Source organism: Pteropus alecto, unplaced genomic scaffold, assembly GCF_000325575.1.
Source record: "Pteropus alecto unplaced genomic scaffold, ASM32557v1 scaffold76, whole genome shotgun sequence".
Taxonomy (NCBI): Eukaryota; Metazoa; Chordata; class Mammalia; order Chiroptera; family Pteropodidae; genus Pteropus; species Pteropus alecto.
In genome coordinates, this window is record NW_006443138.1 from 27,518,390 (window position 1) to 27,538,623 (window position 20,234).

Consider the following 20,234-nt stretch of genomic DNA (forward strand, 5'->3'; position numbering starts at 1 on the left):
ATCTTCAGGTCAGCTAGACCTGGGTCCCTGTCCACAGGTGAGGTCTCTATCTTTTCCTCAAGTGACCATTCCCAGCCACAGAAGTCTCTCTTCTGGTTCTGCCTCTCCATGATGAGACTAGAGTTCAAAATCTTAGAGGTGGCAGAGCTGAAGAAGTTGGGGGGACTGGAGATTTGCCAGCCATACTGGGGAAAGGAGCTGTGATGGGAAACTGGGGTGCCACCTCGAGGACCAAGTGTCTTTCACCTGGGCTCTGTGTGTGGGCTGCTGCTGATGCAAAGGGTGACAGGCCAGGCCATATATTGGCCCTGGGTGAAGAATGAGACCATCCATGTGGTGCTGCAAACTCTCAGCACCCTAGGGGAACGTCCCTCCTCTGGCCTTGCCCTTGGACCCTGCCCCAGTCTCTCCCCAGTGACTCAGGACCACAAACTCACCATCTTCTGCTTTCTCCCGGCCCTCCCAACAGCATGCATAACCCAGATTCCTGCTCGTGACCTCGGCTTCCCTCCAGGTTACATGCAGCCTCCCATTCAAGAGCACTCTTGGTTTGTTCATGAACCCCCCGCCCCAGCTCTGGGACCCTCTTCTCACCCCCTGAGAGTCTGCAGGGCAGATGCCCTTGAGCCAGTCCTGACTTTACAGCTGCTTCTACTGAAGAGCTTGCCTTCTGGAAGCAGGGAGCTACCAAGGCGCTGCTCCTTTGATTTTCTGTTCCATTACTGCCTTTAACTTCGTCCCCAGCCCTCCCACTGCAGAGCCCCAGGAATACAGCTGTCCCACTGCTTCACTCTCATGTGCATTTATTGAGTGCCCACAGAGTGTGGTACTATGCTCAGGGTTCAGAGCCACGGTCTAGTCAAAAGGAGACCAGAGCTAGTACAGAGAAAATTTCATAGATGCTTAACATCTGGTAAGGGATGAGGAAGGGGAGAGCTAATCACAAAACAAATTCCTATTCAAAAGCAACAGAATCTCCTCTGAGAGTAATATATATTCTACCCACACGCACACGCACACACACACGCCCTGAATGAACACATGAGTGTACCCAATGGTTGTATATGCAATGCATATACAGTATTGTGGGTAAAGAAACAACTGTATATGCTGTATGCGCACACGCACGCACACACCACCGCACAGACAGAAACTCTGGCTTATGCTATCAAAGATACTAGTCTCCAGGTTCTAGTGAAGCGATCTGCCCTAGATGCCTGCAGCATGCAAAACTTGGAAGATCCGGAGATTCACAGTAAAGGAGGACAATGGGTTTACATGGGTACTTTCTGGCCTCGGGCCCAGCCGCAGCACTCGAGGTCGCTCTTGGTCAGTGACTGCAAAGCCTTTGTGGAGGGCTCGCAGAGCAGAGCTGAGGAGCTGGAGGTCATCTGTCCAGTGGCAGGGCCCACGGGAGCCCCAGTGAGTTCCCCAATCTTCAAGGCAGAGTTTAAAACTGGTTTTCGAGCGTGTAGTCCTGCAAACAGTATTCCTTGTTACAGTGCTGCAGATTGAGGTGAGAGTTTTTTCTCGCTCACTCTCTGCAGCTTCCCACGTGTGCTAACGCATTTTGTAGTCATTAGATACAGATATTTCACACAGCTGTCCCTTAAAATCCAAGTCTACTGTGAAATCGAGGTCTCGCTGCAAAGAAGGAGCAAAGGGTCACAGCATTAGTGTGGGAGGAAGTCACGGCATTGCTCCCCTCCCCGCCGGCAGAAGAATGGGTGTCTACTGTGTTCCTAAGGTTTGCTGGCTAAGGAGTTCCCACGAACAACCCTCAGGAATCTATTCTGGTGCCTCATTATCCTCACAGGAAGTTCTTTGATTCCTAACCTGAATCCTTCCTGTTATAATATAAAAACGTTCCCTCTGATTTCATCCTGGGAGAAAACAGAGTGGGGTGGTTGAGTCTTCTGTGTCATAATCCTCCAAGCATTCTGTAGACTCTTAGTGTACTTGCCCATACCTGGGGTAGCTCAGAAAGAAAGAATCACATGGTCTCCAACCCACCAGGCCAGCTGAAGGAATGTAAATCAAACTTCTCCAGGCCACCAGAAACTTTTCTTTTTTGTATCCACTCTGAAATTTATTAGTGTTGCTCCAACATGTTCTATTCAAATGCAGCCAGATTTTCTCCCATGACTATATGATTTCCACTCAGTCCAGGAGGAATTATGCCAACCCTTCTTTTTTTGATGATGTGAGATGATGATACAATGCCTACGTGATGAGATGAAGTGAAGTGGACACACTAGACAAAAGGATGATTCACATCCCAGACAGGATGGAGCAGGATGGCTGGAGATTTCATCACGCTGTAAGACACGACTACATAAAGGCCATACAGCCTCTGTCCCCATCATTGTGAGAATGGTGGAGTAACAGACTGTAGAGAGGGGGGCTCATGACCCCTATGCCAGACGTGGTTCAAGTTTAATGCTAATCCGATTGTGTTGCTCCTCTGCTTAAACCCTCAGAAGCTCTTATTTCCTGACTCAGCTCGTCTTAAATGAGATGAAACCCATGGCAACAGCCTCCGTTCTCAAAGCCCCTCCGTGAAGCTGTGTTCAAAGCTGAGAGTCCAGATGGTGCCTAGAAAAAGTCTAGTTCCTGGCTTTCAGGGGCCAAGCTTGGAGTCCTTCAGTTATGTCTAGTCACATCCAAGCCCGGCTTCTCACTGCCTCCCTGGTAACTTTTCTGATTGTGCACAAGGCACTTAGGCACCTGGGCGAGTGGGTCCTGGGACCAGCTCTGCGGTCCCTTCTCCTCTCTGACTCCAGCCCACACAGAGCCTGCTTCAGCACTCACCACATTTTTGGCATTTGGCTTCATGGAGATGGTCCCGTAGAGCTCTTCTCCTCTTCGGACAGTGAGGTAATCTTCCAAGTAGAAGACAGTCTGCTTCCAGTGGGTGTAGGGGGCATCGGGGGCTGAGGGGGGAGGGACAGGGGAGGTGGAACAAAAGTATCAGAGAAGACATCTCCAAAAGAGCTGAAGCTGGGGACCTGCCTACAAGTCACTGGGTTTCTTCTGGGACTGTCTGACCTGCACACAAGGTGTCCAGCCCTTGTAGCCTGCCTCCAAACCCCCACTAGAACTCCCCTTTCGGCCCTAGGGACAGCCCTTCCATCAGATTCCCATCCCTCAAGACTGTGGGTCTTGGCTGGAGATCAGAAGGGAACAAGCTGATATACAAATTCATATCGAGAGGAATGAATACATACCCTCTTACCAACTAAACTCCGTAACACAAATGAATCTCAGAATGCTAGTTTTTCATTAGTTCGACAGAGCAAAGACTTTCAGACAGTGTGGGGGAGAGGTTTGTAGAGTAGGCCATCCTGTCTTCCCTTAAAAGACATCATTTATGCAAACTCCACAGCTAACCCAGTTTCCCCAGTTCCACTGACAGCCCAGCCCTACAAATAGTTTTCCCTGCCTCCTTCTCTGCCCTAGAACCAAAATTAGCCCAAGCCTGCTAAGGGGTGTCAGCTGTGCCTTCCTAACTGGATCAACTAGAAATAAAGGATGAATAAATGATTTATCTGGTGAAAAACCAAAGAGTAGACCTCTCATGATGCTTCATTATATCCAAAGATATTCAGTTACACTGAGGGGCTTTAGAACCTATACAAAGACCCATCTTATAGTAAGTTCTTGGCCCTTCAGGCCTTTACCTTCCTCCACTGAGATGCAAAACTCATTAATACTGATTTCCTCTTTGCTTAGGACAAGAGCTAAAGATGAGGAGATTTGGGGAGTATATGAGAAGTGCCTCTCAAATGCTTCAAAAGTTGTCACATGGAAAGACATGTGTGGTCTTATATGTGGCTTTAGAGGCAGAACAAAGACTATTCAGGGGGAATTACTAATAGGCAGAGTTTTAATTCACCAGAAAGAATTAGATCTGTCTCACAATCGCATAAGCCCCTGAGGTCCACTGACTGGGAATTTATCATGCACTGAATCAGACCAGGTGACCTCTAAGATCTTTCAAATCCCCAAGATCGACTTTAATGGAGCTGAAGAGTCTCTTTCTTTGCCTTTTTTCAATAAACTGGCTAGATCAAATGTCAGCGGTTTGAATACAGACTTGAGTAGCATTCAGTGTGTGCATGTGGGAAATCAATGCAAACTCAAGGTCATGGATGGGGAAGAGCAGCCTGAGCATTTGGAAGGGCTTGAATGATCATGAACATGTAATCTGTGCCCCTCAGATCCTGGATCCCCAAACACAGCCAGCCTTCCTGGTCCCTAAGGCATACTGCTGTCTAAGGACAAAGTCCACCTGCTCCCAGAAACTTCCCTGCCAACTACATCTAAATAAACTGTCAAAAGACAGTCTCCAGTGTGTGCGAAGAATAGCAGTATATGACTGACAGCATTCTCGCCCCCACTTCCACCTACACCAGCTCAGACAGGTGTCTCTTCTGTTCTTAAAGACCTTCAAGGGGATTCAAGCAGTTTCCTTCTGTCTCCTAATCAGATGCCTTGTGAGAATCCCAGAAATTTCACTGGCTTAGATTCACCAAACCCAGTAGTCTGCCTCTGATGGTAGCCCTCAAAAACATGCCAGCCTTAGATTGGAGGAAAGTAATTTCTCTCTCCTCCACTACCACATCAACATCAAAAAGTAAGAATTTGCCCAAACATCTCATTTCTATGATGAGTCCATTAGCCATGGACTAATTATCTAAAGCAATCTTCTCAATCTTAATCCTCCAACAAGGCATCCAGGAGAAACTTATTAAAATTTGGATGTTTTCACTTTACTCCTAGAGATTTGAATTCAGTATTTTGGGGGAGGGATGAGAAGGGTAAAAGTTTTCCAAGACTTAAAAATCTTCCCCCAGGTTATATAGACACACAGCCATGGCTGAAATCACTGCGCAAACTGAATCATTCACTTCTAATAACATCTCTTGTGTGGGGATCAGTGTAAAGGACATTCAATTAGGCAACAATAGGCCCAGTTTCTAGTCTCCACTTTGCCACATATTTACACTGTGACCCTCGGACTCATTTTCTACATCTGCAGGATGGGGGGCACTGTGAGAAGGGGAAAAGGGTACACTAAGGGTGACCAAGCCTCCTGTTGTGCTGGGAAAGTTACAGTTTACTTTTGTTTTCCTGGCATAATTATGAATAGCTCTCCCCCTCTCGACAGTGTCCTTAATTGAAAGGTGAATTATATGATCACCCTACCTATAAGATATTAGGTCCATGTTAGGGTGTTCCTAAGCCATCATATTAGGTGGTTATTTCATCGTTGTGGACGGTGGTATATCATTTTATTCATTCATAAACTATAACTCCAGCCTGAAAAGGTGCGCTGCCTCACTCCAGCAGTCTAGAACGTCCTAGGGAAGCATCCAGAAAGTTGCTATGCACAAGGACAAGCACACGGGGCTGTGGACGACATCTAGAGTTCTCATCAATGAACAAGTCTTTCCCTCTCCAGCCCTGCCCCAAATGCAATCTTCATGATTGTGTCACTGCTTTCAGCTTTCTCTATTATGAAAATACCTGCATACTCTTACTATCCTGACCCCTTTTCTCCCTCCCTTAAGCCCCTCCCCTCACGGTCTCTCTGGGTTCTAGATTCTTCTGGACAAGTTGTGTTTTATATTTTGAAGTGAGCCTGAGCAGTACTGCCTGCAGCATTCCAAGTGCATATGCCTTCATTTATTCATTCATTCAACAGATATGGTCTTAAATTTGGAGAATAGCAATCAATACAGCCTTGCCTCCCCTCAGATCCTGCTGCTTAAGTAAGAAGACAAAGGATAAAGTTTGTTGTAAGTTGTGACTAAGGATGGGGGTGCAGAGCACAGCAGTCTGTGGGAACAAATGGCAGGAGCCTCTCATGGAAAGATTTTTTTCTGGCGCTTTTGGAAAGAGAATGGAATTCTGCTTTCTGTTTCACTTCCCAATGGCTAAGTGGAACCTAATACTTTTCCTAGCTGTAAATTTATAATTATATTCCCTAGGGGTTTCACAAGCTTTTTGGAGAATTTAAGACTATGCACCAAGAAGTTTCTTTGACCTGAGTAAATTATGTCACAGGATGGTAAAGCTGGAAAGGACTGCCAGGTAATCTAGGTCCAATGGTGTCATTTCACATATAAAAAGCCCAGGGCCCAGAGAGTAACTTGTTCAAAGTCATCTCCAGCATCTGATCACCCTACCTTGCTGATTCCTGGAAAAACCAGGAATCTGTACAAAGGGAAGGGGACATAAGTCTAGAACTGCTTATACTCAGCCTACTGCCCTTCTACCTATCACATAGCAGCCTAGGGCCCCAGTTCCCATTCCTCCCCCCACCCAACTAGAATGTGCCCAAGGGGTGAGGGCAGCTGGGCCCAGTGGCTGGCACAGCCTGGAACTCTAGGCATCTATGCCCATTATGGCTTCTGCCTGGAGCTGCAGAGAGGAGATGCCAGGCCATTAACAAGGATCATTTTCAAGCTGTGCAATATTCAATATACTCTCAAGTAGGCCTCCCAGGGCTGGGCTGAGATGAAACATGGTTGAGGGTGATGGGGAGGGGCCACATAAGCAGGCTACTTTTGCACGAAGTTCAAAAATAGCTGAGACCAAGCAGTATGTTGTTTAGGCTTGCACATACATGTGATAAAACTTTTCAAAAATAGCAAAGGGATAAGGAACACAAAATTCAGGATAATGTTCATCTAGAGGTGATAAGGGGAGTGGGGATGGGGTAGAAGCAGAGCATCCAGGTAAATGAAAGGTATTGATAACATTTAAGGTATTGAGTTAGGTGGTGAGTTCACACAGATTTATTATGTGACTATGAATTAATTTACTTAAATTTATTATTATAATCATTTATTTATAATGTCTCTGGTTAATATTTACATTCTAATAATTTATTTCTTAACTAATATATTTACTTCCAATAATAATAATAATCTTATTTCTAGTTACTATTTGCATTCTAGTTAGTATTTATTTACGTTCTGGTTACTGAGATGGTGAATTCACAGATATTCATTATATAAATAAATAAATAAATGAAAAGTGAACCTTGTATGACTCAATGTTAATAGTATGCCATTAACCAAGAATTAAGATTCATCTAATTCTGTGCATCTGGGGTCCTTAAAAACAAAAAGCAAATACTCTTTACTTGGTGGTCAGAGTGTAGAGGGTTTGCATAGAGCCTGCTGCCAAATCCATAATAACTGGTAAGGACATCCGCTCGTGCTGGAAACAAAACCCCATGCTGACATCTCAGGGTGGCTGAGAAAGCTGCTAAACAATTTAATTTCGCTATGTATATGGAAATGCTGCAACAAGAGGGGTCTGTGTCAGCCAGAAGGCACAAAGTCTTGGTGAGGCCAGAAGGCACACCATAATGAGGAGCTGGAATTGCCTTTCCAGAGGATGTCGACATTGGTCAAATTCTCAACCATCTTGTTCAGGTAATCTTGCAGAAGGGCAGTGGTTCTTGACCTTGATTGTACATCACAATCGCCTGGAGGACTTATTAAGACACAGTTCTCTGGGCCCCACCTCAAAATTTCTGACTCAGCAGGTCTGGGGTGGGGCTCGAGACTTTGCATTTCTAACAAGTTTCCATGCTGGTCCATGGACCACACTTTAAGAACTTCTGTACCAAGGCATGGAAAAAAGAGGACTGTAGAAACTCTGAATGTCCTTGTAGAACCTGAGATACTGGGATTCTGTGCAGAGGGGAAGGAGTATAATGCCATTAACTGCAAAAAGACAGAGGAGTAGGCTCAGACCTTGATCTAGTTTGAGCTTATAAAACATACTCTTCATCATTCCTCTTGTGTGAGCGTGTGTGGGACTATGGCAGGGTGTGACCAGGGAACAGGAAGGAAAGGAGCCAATGGCTGGAACTTAACTCTTCAAATCCTCACCATCTCCCAGGCAGCCCAGGTCTGATTTCTTTGATGTTGAATTTGAATTTAACCAAGCCTCCTACCAATGGGGGCATCAGGAATGTAGTCCCTGCCACCACAGAGCCAGAGAGCCATCTATGGATAGGTCTACCAGGTTGCCTGCTTGACCTCAAGGGCTGGAAATAGATCATTTTAGGAAAAAAGAAACCCCAGCTGAGAGCTATAGGGCTGGAGCTCAGACTTTCAAAGGCCAGAACTTCTTCCAGAGTACTCTTGCCCAATGACTTTCCCATCACCTGCGGCAGGGCAGACCCTGTGGAAGACATCATCCTGGAGGGGTAGAGGCAGAGCCAGCCACTGCGGCTTCACTCCTGGCCTCTAGTCACAGCCCTGGTCTCAAATAGGATCCTCCTTGGCCCTCTCAATGACCTTACTCTTCACCATCACGAAGCTGAGTTTTCCCCATCTTTTAGGGTCCAGATAAAATCTCCCTTGCCCACTCCTGGCTGTTCCTGCCCACCAAGAAGATGAGCTCACAGGTGCCCCTGTAAGAGAGGTGGGGAGCGGCAGCTGTAATGACCCAGATTAGGCATCTCTGGTTTTTCCCTTGGCAGGAAGGCACCAGCACTGGCCTGGCTGATGGAGACTAGAAAACTCTGGTATTGGTGTTCAAGAGACACTGGTTCTGGGGGAAAAAAAAAACATTCTATGACAGATTAGATATGTCTCTTGCCCCCTCCATCAACAGATAAAAGAGGGTCATGGTTTCAGGAAGTGAATAATCACATCCCTGAATTCTCGTAGAACCCACCTATTCCCACTCTATGCACACTTCCTCCACCCTCAACAACACGCTTCCAGTTTTCAGGGAGACTCCACATGAATGGTCAATCTGAGTACAACCCTAAGGGCAGAAGTCATAACTTCATACACTAATTTAACAGAGATCTGTTTAGGACCTGCTAGAAGCCAAGCACTGCCATAGAAGCCGAGAGTGCAGAGATTAATAAGATATGATCCAGGCTTGCAGGAAGACCAAGGGTGCAAAAAACTGGGTGGAAATGTTGAATAAATGATGGCATATTCTTCATGGAAATCCTATGTAGTCCTTTAAAAATGAAAGTAGATATTACTGTGAGGCTATGGAAGTATCTCCAAGACACATTGTTAAATAAAGAAAAGGTGGCAGAGAGGATTGTGTCTAGTATGAGCCAACCTGTATTTTTTTTAAATGCTGTAGTTTTGATATTGTTCCAGTTATGTAAGATGCCACCAATGAGGGGAGCTGGGCATAGGGTTCACAGAACTCCATGTACTATTTTTGCAACTTCCTGTGAGTCTATAACTATTTCAAATAAAAAGGTTAAAAAAAAAAGGTATATATAGATATATATGTGCTTGTGCACCACTGAAATTTTTTGGAAGGATACAAAAGAAATTGTTAACAATGTATATGCCTCCGAGGCATGAAAGTGGGATGATGGGGAGAGGATTTTTTCCTTGACTTTTTATATCCTTTGATTTCTTTTTACTATTGTGCATATGCATCACTTTAAACATCACCATGACAGATGTAAGCACAGGATGTTAGGGAGCCCCAAGGATACCTAAGCTTGACCCAAGAGGGAAGGAGGGGATCCAGTAATACCTGATCTGAGAGGTGAGACCCATGCTAGAGTTAACCAGGTGAGGAGGTGGGGGTGGGGTGAGGGAGGTGTTATGGGCTAAATTATGTCTCCCCAAAATTCATGTATTGAAGCTCTAACCCCCAGTACCTCAGAATGTGAATGTATTTAGGGGTAGGCCTTTAAAGAGGTGATTAAGTTAAAATGAGGCCCTTAGGGTGGGCCCTCATCCAATCTGGCTGGTGTCCTTTCAGAAGGAGATGAGGACGCACAGAGAGACACCAGGGATATGTGCACAAAGGGGAAAGGCCATGTAAGGACACAGGGAGAAGGCAGCCATAGGCAAACCAGGTAGAGAGGACTCAGGAGAAATCAACTCTGCCTTCATCTTGAACTTGGACTTCTAACCTCCAGAACTGTGAGAAATAAATTTCTGTTGTTTAAGCCACCCAGTCTGCGGTCATTTGTTATGGTCACCCTAAGAAACTAATACAAGAGGAAAGGAAACAACAAGAGCTTCTGACAAAAGACCCCCTTTCTCCCATGGCACACCAAGATGAACAAGGCATGTGCAGAGGCGATGCCCAGAGACTTAAGAAGTCTCACTGAGTTCAGGAAACTGCAAACCGCTCAGTGTGAACAGGCTATGTGTGCAGTGGCAGCAACAAGATGGGGCGGAAGGCAACGCAAAGGAGAAGTAATGAGAAATGAAGTTGGAAAAGTGGGCTAGGGCCAGGTCACAGAACCCCGCACTTACCAGGCTAAGACAATTGGGCTTCTCTGCTACAGGCAATGAGGCACCTCTGAAGAAGGGCTAGGAGGGAGAGCATGGCTGGTGTTTGGGTGACGTTGTCAGGGACTTAATGAGGATGGATTGGGATGGGAGCAGGGAGGAAAGTTGGAGACATAGAGGCACTGTTTGAAGTCTACTGAGTGATGCCCTGAATCCTGTAGTAAAGCATGGCAGTGGAGAGAGAGAAATTTAATTCTACTCTTTTCCTTCCCCTCTCACACAAAATATGCTCAGGAAATGCTAAATGAGCAAATGTACATTTGAAAAGGGGCCCATACTTTTGCCTCTCTCAGCTCTGACCATGCCAGCCAGTTTTATTTACCTTCTCCTTGAGCAACCAAAAGCATGGAGACGTGCGATTACTCTGCAGCTAGAGAAGGCTTAAGAGATGTAGAGTAAGGGTCCCTCACTAGCGCCCAGGTCCTTCCCCAACGTCGTCGAGGCCAGCCCTGTGTCACTTCCCACATAGCCTCAGCAACAGGGGAGAAGAGGATTTGGAATGCCAGCAAAAGCCTCACCTGTGGAAAACCCCATTTTCTTGTGGCACTTGGTAAATTCGATATTAAAATAGGTGACCAGGGCGTGGATGTAGTCATTGCGCTGGATCTGCAGGCAGAAGGCAGATGTGAACGACAGCTCTTCCGTCTTCACCGTGTAAATGTCCACCTCCTGCAGCCCAGGGAAGAGAGAATTCCGGACACTTAGCGTCTCCCCCAGGTCTGGGTCCTGGTGAACACCTTCATTCCGATGGAGGACAACCTATGGTCGACTCTCCAGGGTGTCATTACTCTTAGATTGACTTCTCTCCCCCTGCCCGCCGCCACCTCCCAATGACATCCTCCATCCCTTCTAGGGTAGAGCATGCTCAGGCAATGATGCAAACGAATATGAAACAGAACCAAGGGGAACGGCATTAAAAAGTCCTTCAGCTACCATATATTTGATCCCCTTTACCCACTTCACCCTCCCTCTAAACCCTATATTTGATCCCTGGACTTTGGGTGGTAAACACACAATAGAATATACAGATGTCAAATGATAATTGGTTAATTGTATTAACCAATGTTACCCCAATAAACTTAATTAAAAATTTTTTTAAAAAGATAAAGCTGCTGGGGGTGGGGACTGATGGGGAGGGGAAGGGAAAGAAGAGAAGCATTAAGTAAACAGAGCATCCCTAAACCTAACTCGAATGTCCTCAGAGCAGTCTTCCCTGGCATCACTACATTCACTGAGTCGTTCTCACAGTGACGTCCCCAGATGACTAGCATCAGCATCAATTGAGAGCAAATTCTGAGGGGGTGGGGAGGGGAGGACATCCCAGCCCTACTGAATCAAAACAGCAATCTGTGCTTTAGCAAGTCCTCCCAGTGATTCGGATGAAGCAGTTTCCCAGTTTTTTAATATTTAAGTGCCGACAATAGCAGTCATCAAGTATTATCTCAGGACTGAGGACCTGAGCCCACCCACAGTCACAGACTGAGCTGAGGAACTTCTGCTGGCCATTTATAACAAGCCTGGACAGTTAAAAAAAAAGAAAGAAAGAAAGAAAGAAAGAAAGGACTGAGCTGAGGAACTTCTGCTGGCCATTTATAGCAAGCCTGGACAGTTAAAAAAAAAAGAAAGAAAAGGAAAGAAAGAAAAGGGAGAAATAAGAGGTGAGAGTTTGTCATTTTTGGCTGGAGAGTGGAGAACATGAAGAATTACTAATTCTAACAATTTCAGTCGGGAAGTGACTAGAGATCAATCTTGCGTGGGGAGCAAGTGTAATTAAAGACGGTTGGCAATGTGCTGTTCTTTTCTATGTGAAGGACGCTGACCTACTGTTTGCTGGCTCCGGTGAGACAGGGCAGACTTTCCAAGAGCCCAAGTGGCATCAGGCAGCTTTCAGAGAGGTCTAAGGAAGGACTTCCTACTGTTGGGGATGTGTAGCAGGACCCTGATATGAAGACTGTGAGAGCCAGACATCTACATGCCTGGAATGGTTCCCAGGGGCTCACCTGAGACCCAGATGATAGAACATGTTGGTAATAATTAGGAGAGGGGTCTGAGGGTGGGGAAACAAGAGCAGGGAAGAGACAAAGTGACATAGTGAAAATGGCCCTTATCTCTACATATTTCTAGGATAAATATGGGCAAAGCAGATATAAAGAACCCAGGTCCTTCAAAGAGAAGTCCTGTGTCCATGGGACAGAAGAGGAGGAGGTACGATCAAGGGAACCAGCAGCTTAGAGCCCTGTGGCGCTGGGGTGAGCAGCCTGATAACCTCGTGGGGAGCTGAAGCTCTGACCTGTTAGTCGAGAAGAGGTGGGATTACAGATTTAGGGGAATGTGGGAGCCCCTGAGTGAGATCACTTCACATGCAAGTGAGGCTGTGCTTCTAGTGCCCAAGGATGGGGAACGAAACTAATGTAATGGTGAGTCCTGGGTCAGGCATGCAGAATGTGATGGGACTAGAAAGCCAGTCCCCTTGTAACTAATGCAATAGCCCCTTCCGTAGCATTCCTCAAAAGTGGCCATCAGGTGCTTACTTGCCTGCCTCAGGGCTGATGCATTCACTACTTACCAGGCAGCTGATTCCATTTCCTGACATCTCCAATTGGTAGGTCCCATGACAAGGGAGAGCCCACATCAGTCTCTGTAACTTCCACCCACAGAATAAGCCGAGCGCCTGTTCCAACTCACATGGGTCCCCTAAACCTTTTCTTCTTCAACATAAATTGCCTCTGGTTTTTCATTTGCTTCTCATAAGTTATGATTTCTTACTCTTTCACCCTCCCTGCTTGGGACATACTTATAATCCCTGACCTCAAGGAGCACACTGTTGACCCCTGTCATTTAGCCTGCCAACCTCCCTCCCTCCACAGCATCCCTCTCATAACCCTTTTTCCATTCTTCCCGGGACTCGAGTGTGGGGGTCCTCCATTGCATGTCATCCTATTAATGTGGGCCGTTACTCCAATCCAGGAAATCTTTTTAGACCAGTACTCATTAGCCTCCGTGATGTTTGTTATACCTCCTGGCTGCATGCTTTCCGCAGGCTCCTTCCAGCTTAACAACTCTCAGAGCAAGCTGTGCCTGACAGTGTTCTTATTAACGGCATCAGCAGAGCCCGCCAGGCTCACAGCATCTACACTCACTGACTTTCCCATCTCCTTCCTAGTCAGAGCGAGCTAGCCAGGCTCCAGGCTCTTTCCAAGCTTCGTGGTATCTTTCTCTCTTGGTCCTCTCTGCTACCAGTCTAACCTGGTCTTTCCACCCTGCTTCTGGCTATTTCAGCAGCCTCACCACCTCTACCCTTGCCCCTGCTTTTGGACTGGAGCCCTGTAGGGGCAGAGGCTGCACCTTATTGGTTTGTGCACCCTCGTTGTGAGACATAGCACCTGACACTCATCAGTCTTCTACTAACAGATCTCCTGCTTGACAACTTTCCTCCCTCATCCAGGCCTCTCCTTCGTACCAACTGATTAATCTCTTACATCCTTTCAGGCTGTGCTGCTCCCTGGATCCAAAACCTTCCATGACTCCTCTTGTCTTACCTAAAAATATCCAAACCTTTTGGCCTGAATACAGACAGGGAGAACTAGAAAGAAAAGAAGGCTCTGTGACACATCTGGACCCGGCTCGTTTCTCCTTTTGTCACTCCCCTCACTTCACTGCTATCAGTGCGCAGACACACACACACACACACCCATCTATCAGGAATTCTGTCTCTATAGGGTCTTTCTCTCAGAGGTCCATCAACCAAATATCCCATGTTAGCTGACAGTGTTCACTTGGTCCTACAGACATTTGCATCTTAATGTGGGCCACTGAAGGAACAAAAAGCCTTCCAGACAGAAGTAATGAAGCTATACATTAAAATGGTAACAATGGAGGCAGTTGGTCTTTTGGAGTTGGGGCTGAGCCATCTCTGAGGGTGGGATCAGCTGTGGAGACACAGAGGCCCTCTGCACTCAGTTCCACCCTCCTCTCAGACCCAAAGTCTAGAGAGTCAAACCCAGTTATCCTGGCTTCCCAGAGCCCAGACCCCTTTGCTGGAAGGATTCTTACTTTTGGCAGCAGCAATAGCATCTCTGAGACCCTGGGAGGCCTCCTGACTCCCTCGGTGACCCCCACAAAGTGGAGGGCTCTGCAGGGACCAATTACTCAGAAGAGCCTCTGGCCGCTGCCATCCCCACCACTAAATAATGTTACAAATGGATGTCTCAGAGCCGAAGTCTGGTCAAAACAGAGTCTTAATTATAATAAAGTGTCATACTCTGCAACGTTAATAGCATGAAAATAGCAATTAAGTGTGTGAAGAAGGGCAAGTGTTTTCCCAACAGGCTCGGCAAGACGTTGCTTCGTGCATTAGCGGGAGAGCCGATGGAGGGCCTCCTGGTTGTGGAAGCAAACGCAGTCTTCAGCCTTCTCAGAGGACAGAGGAAGAGAGGGTACAGGGAGCGGAAGGGGCAAGACTTCAGCATAGAGCTCCAGTCCCAACACATCCTCACAGCCCTGAGGGGTTTTCAGGAGTATGTGAAAACTCTGCTCCCTCTTCACTGAGTCCTCCTGCTTTGCCCCTGGCTAAGGGGCAAATACAAGAGAAGTCCCTTGCTGGTTTCTGGCTGGGACAGGAAAGAGGGAGGAGACCAGTCTGGCCTGAGTAGATAGAAGCAGGCCAGTCCACCATGTGACCGGCAGTAGATATACAGAGGTGCAGTGTCACACCAGCAGAGCAGGAGGGAAAGTCACCTGGGGCCCAAGTACATTGAAGGAATTTTATCCCTAAGCTGAACCTATTACCTGAAGCTATTACCAGCAGCTACCATGTGGCAAATGTAGTTGCACCAGTCAATTTCTACCTATTCCACAATATTTACAGAGATGTTTGCACTATGGGTGAGCTTGTTCGGGGGTGTACTTTCCTGGTTCTCATGTGGGGCACCCAAAGGCAGAGGCTTCGGGGACAGAGAGGCAGGTAGGAAGAAATAAGAAGAAACATTTGCTCACAATCAATCCTGCCCGGAGTTGGAATGGGCCGAGTTAAATAAATAGTGAGGACCCTGTCCAAGGAGAGTCCAAGGCTGAGACTCAAAGCCAAACCTCTCAGGCAGGATGTTACAAAGGGAGGCAGCATCTGATGAGTGCTGTGCGAGGCTCATCTAGTTTCAGTGTCTCTTGGAGCTCCCTTATAAATGTTGCAGTGACACTATGGACCAAGGTTCTTAGGAAGACCGTGTCCAGGGACAAAGGACTGTTCTCCCCTGGCAAAGCAGTGGTTTGCATTAGTCCTTCAGAAGCTTCCCCTCAACCGCAGTGGCCTGGACCCTGCCCCTTCAGCCACTGTAAACAATCCAGCCCTCCACCCAACACATCCATCAAAGAAGGAGTATGTACAGGGCCAGGGCAGGCAAGAATGTTTTAGTAAAATCAGAACTGAGTGGGCTGCTGAATACTTACATAATAACACCAGATTTTTAAATTAAAAAATCAGCTCGAACCATGTGAAACTGATGTCTTTCTAGATTTTTACAATCACATATCGGCAGTTTGTATGATTTGACATAATATATTAACATACATAAATGCAAGGACTGAGAAAAAGGACTGGAAAGATCAATCCAATGTGTGACCAGCGGTTCCTCTAGGTGGAGTGTGCAGTTGAGAAGGAGGGGAGTCAAGGGGAGTCTCGAGTTTTGCTCTATGAAATTTGTCTAGATTGAATATCTAATAATGAGAATGTACTAAGGATTGCTGTGCCAAAGATGCTGACCAGGTGTTCGGCATTTGCACAGAAGAAAGCTTTGGAAGAAAAGATGTTAGAGCATGTACAAATAAGAACACTCAGGAAGAACACTCTGTCTGGATGGTCCCATGTGTGCTAGGACATGGGAGAGTAATGACGATCACACAGCAGATTGAGGTATCAGATTTCCTTCGTAAGAGGCTCATCCACCCCTGAATGGAGTAGCTTTCCCAAATCTGAGCAGACCCTCCTGCCTCCAGGGTTCTCTCCTCTCACACCCCACTCCCCACACTGCCCCCACCCCAACACTACCAAGGGACATGCACTGACTCCCTTCTCTCAGCTGTGCCACCGTGGAGTCCAGTCGTTCTCTCTTTGGCTCTGCTTAGTGAGAGCGCCTGGTTTTGACTGGTCACTTCCGGATCCAGAGGCTCTGGCCAAGGTGACCTTGCCTCACCAGGCTGAGGCCATGCAGGAGCTGGCGATGCCTTTATTCCAGGCCCACAGCTTTCCAGAGTAGCACAGCTGGGTTCCCAGCATGCCCAAGCCCAAGCGGGATGAGTCTGCAGACCTTTATTAAACAGGCATTGGTCACCACTTGCTTTGGGTCCACGATGTCCACCAGGGGCTCCTTCATGGCAACGTCCCGGATGCAGGTCATGTCAAAGCCATAGACATTCTCCCACCCTGAGGGAACAGAGCAAGACATGAGGGCCAGCAGCAGGACCCCCAGAAGTCTCCCCAACCCTCCTGAGTACTAGAGCACAGCATGCCCAAAAGAATGAAGGGCAGCCCGTGTGCCCTTGCATCAAAAGAGAATTGCTCATCTGGTTGGAGAGCTTCGCAATGTGCCAAATGTCCATTCACAGAACCATTTGTATAGGTTCTTCTTTATGGTTAGGAAAACTAAAGCTCAGAGAGGCCGAGAAACTTCTCTAAGGTCACACAGCTAGAATGCCACAGGACCAAGACTGGAACCTAAATTACCTGACTTTTTGTACCTACTTTCCTGTCCCCTTCTTTTAGCTAACAGAGTATCTAGAAATCTCTTCTCTGCCATTGACATTTCTACGTTAGTTCCTTTGCTCAAGACATCCTGCACACAAAAGAGGTCCATATCTCTCCCTTCCCCCATCCCCACCCACTGAACCTTTAATGCAGCAGAGAGAAACATTGGCTTTTAAAACGAAATAGGCTACAGTTTGAATCTCAGCACCTCCACTTATTGGCCAGGCTTGTGTGCAAATTCCCTACCCTCTCTGAACCTCAATTTTCTCAACTGCAAAATGAGGGGGTTGTCCATGAGAGTCTACCTTTCTCATATGACATGATGCACTCACATAAGGGGTCATTTCATAAGAACTATCCCCCAAGTGGGGCACAAGTCATCCCAGCAGTGCTTGTTGGGAGAAAGGTTTAGGCTGCAGGATTGGTGAGTAAATGAATGCAAGTCTAATGGCCCAAGACCACTCTTAAATGGTGACAATCATTGCTATCGTTGATTGAGCACCTAGCCCAGGCCAGACTCTTCATTTCAGCCACCCAGCAACCCTATGAGGATACTTCCAGATGACAAATGAGAAAACTGGGTTTGGGAGAAGCTGGCATCTGGCTCACAAGCAGTATCTGGCCCAGTGTCACACATCAGGGAAATGGTGGAACTAGGGCTCAAACCCAGCTTGTCCCCTAACCCTTCAGCTGCATGGACTTGATGTGGTAGCAACCAGGAATATAACTTCCTCTGCACAGTGCAGAGGGTAGCTTGAGCAGAGGCTTTAGTTACTAAATCTCATTTGTCTGTTTACTCAGACGGGCTTAGCAATGCATTGAAGTAGAGATTCTTTTCTCTGATATCTTACAGGATTAAATTTTCTTTTAAAAATGTTCATCAAACAAATGGAACTATGTCCCTTTATGTTCGGAAGAGGGGGTGTGTGAGGAGGCAAGAAAGAATGGTCAGTGAAGGCTGTGTTCCTTTGACGCACACTCTTTTCTAAGGTACACAAAGACCTTCATCAGAGAGAAGAGGCAGAGAGAATAATCATCCCCCAGAGGGTGAGTGCTTATGAAATTCTGGCTTGAGGATAAGATGCCAGTCATATCCCATTATATTGCCCAAGGCTGGTGCCAAATTCCCAATTGAAACCAACATTTGGAGAAAGAAGCTGCTCGGTTGGCGACAGGACATGCTTCAGAGAAGACCCCCTTCTAGAGTCTGGAAACAGCTATTCATTCTCTCCTCAGACACGCTGCCTTTGTTTAAAATCCTTTCTTAAGAGACCTGCATCCATGTTTCTGCTCTTTTTCTCTCTTGGCCATGCCTTAAGTTAAGATTCAGTGCAAGTGTTGGGCAAATACTTGAGACAGTCTGTGTGTGTAATAGTTAAAGGCCTGGGCTTTAGCATTCAAATCTGGCTCTGTAATCTTCGCAAGAATTTAACCTCAAAGAGTTGCTTTCTTCTTCTTCAAAATGGAGACGATGATAATTACAGATACTCAATACAGTTGTTGTGAAGATTAAATGTGATAATGTATGTAAAGTGCATAAGACAGTGCTTGGCACACAGAAAGCAGTTGACACATAGTGGTTTTTATCATTATGTGGTTTGAGCTTTGGCTTTGCCACCGTTCGAGCTATGTGACCATGGACAGATCAATCTCCTTCTCTGGGCTCGTTTGTAAAGTGAGGAGTTTGGTTCAGTAATTCTGTGCTCCAGAATCATCTGGGACACCTTTAAAAATACAGATACCTGGTTCTAAACCAGACCTACTGAATCAGAATCTCTGGACATGGGACCCAAGAAGTTGAAATTTCACAAATTAATATAAGCAATTTCAAACAGAGCATGGCAGCCTTTATGTTAGGTGATATTTAAAGTTCCTTCCAGTCTTCAGACAATGAGCTTAAAATCTCATGGTTTTTGTGAAGCCTTTTCCAACTACTTTCAGCCATGGGACCCCTCTCTTATATCCTCAGCACCTATAGCACAGCATCTAGCACAATACAGGACCACAGATAATGCTTTTAAAACTGAAATCCATTCCCAAATATTTAATGTCTATAATGCTTCAGAATGTCAGATGTTTTAGTTACACTTTCAGGGGTTAGTTCAATTCTGCTCTCTCCAGCTAAACTACCCAACCATCGGGAGACAGCTCATCCAGGACATCAGATATTTTCCTTTCCTTTCTGATGACCATTCCCTTCACATGAGTTTCTTCAAAATAAGTGGAACAGGGATAGGAGACAGCACAAATCAAGCAGATTAATTTTTTGTTGCAATTCTGTCTTGTCCATTGATAAGTGAATGTGGAGTAAGGGCCATTAGCCACCAGAAAATATTGTTATAAATTTTCTGGTGATTAAAAAATAACATCAGAAGGATCTGTGAATTTTTATTTATGGATTAAAACAAACTCTTTAGAAGAACTGTACTATGGTACAATGAATGTAACTAAAGCAACAACAAAGCCCAGACCTACCATCAGTACAGACTAGATGATCTCAAATCCCTGCTTTAATAGCCTGGCAGAGGAAAAGATATTCTTTTCTGGGCATAAATATTACTCACCTGTCTCTATTATTCTGACAATTTCCAGCATTAATAAAAAATTACAAGGCACATGAAAAAGAAAAATTACGACCCATCACCAAAAAGAAAGTCAATAGAATCAGACTCAGAGATAGCTCAGATATTGGAATTATCTAACAGAGATTTTAAAGTACCTAGACGAAACATGTTTTAAAATCTAATGGGAAAACATGCATGGGAGATGCAAGATTTCATTGGTGAAATGGAAACTATAAAATAGAGCCAAAGGAAATGCTAAAAATAAAAATCACAATATCAGAGACAATGAGCTTTTTAGCAGAATGGATACACCCATCAGAAGAAATAATAAAAAACTTGAAAACAGATCAATAAAAGTTATCCAAACTTAAACATAAGGAGGAAAATGAGGGAAAAAAAAAAAAAGAGCATCCAAGATTAATGTGACAGTATCAAACAACATCTAATATATCTGTAAATGGAGTCCCTAAAGAAGAGAAAGAGAATCAGGCAGAAAACAAAATTATAGAGATAAGGGCTGAAAATTTTCCTAAATTAATAAAACCATCAGTCCACAGATCCAAAAATTTCATAGAACCCCGTAGAAACAAAGAAAAACACACCTAGACACACCAGAGTCAA

General features: G+C 45.8%; 1 protein-coding gene across 2 annotated transcripts in view; it reads right to left on the minus strand.

Moving 5' to 3' along the window:
• Positions 1-791: 791 nt before the first annotated feature.
• Positions 792-20,234, minus strand: part of PRMT8 (protein arginine methyltransferase 8) — a 177,731-nt gene continuing 158,288 nt past the window's right edge. For both annotated transcript variants that reach the window (XM_006923851.1, XM_006923850.1), the window contains exons 7-10: positions 16,613-16,728; positions 10,829-10,979; positions 2,812-2,933; positions 792-1,644 (exon numbers count right to left, since the gene is read on the minus strand). In XM_006923851.1, coding sequence (XP_006923913.1) covers positions 1,561-1,644; positions 2,812-2,933; positions 10,829-10,979; positions 16,613-16,728 — 473 coding nt within the window. In that variant the 3' untranslated portion in view covers positions 792-1,560. The remainder of the gene's footprint in view (positions 1,645-2,811; positions 2,934-10,828; positions 10,980-16,612; positions 16,729-20,234) is intronic.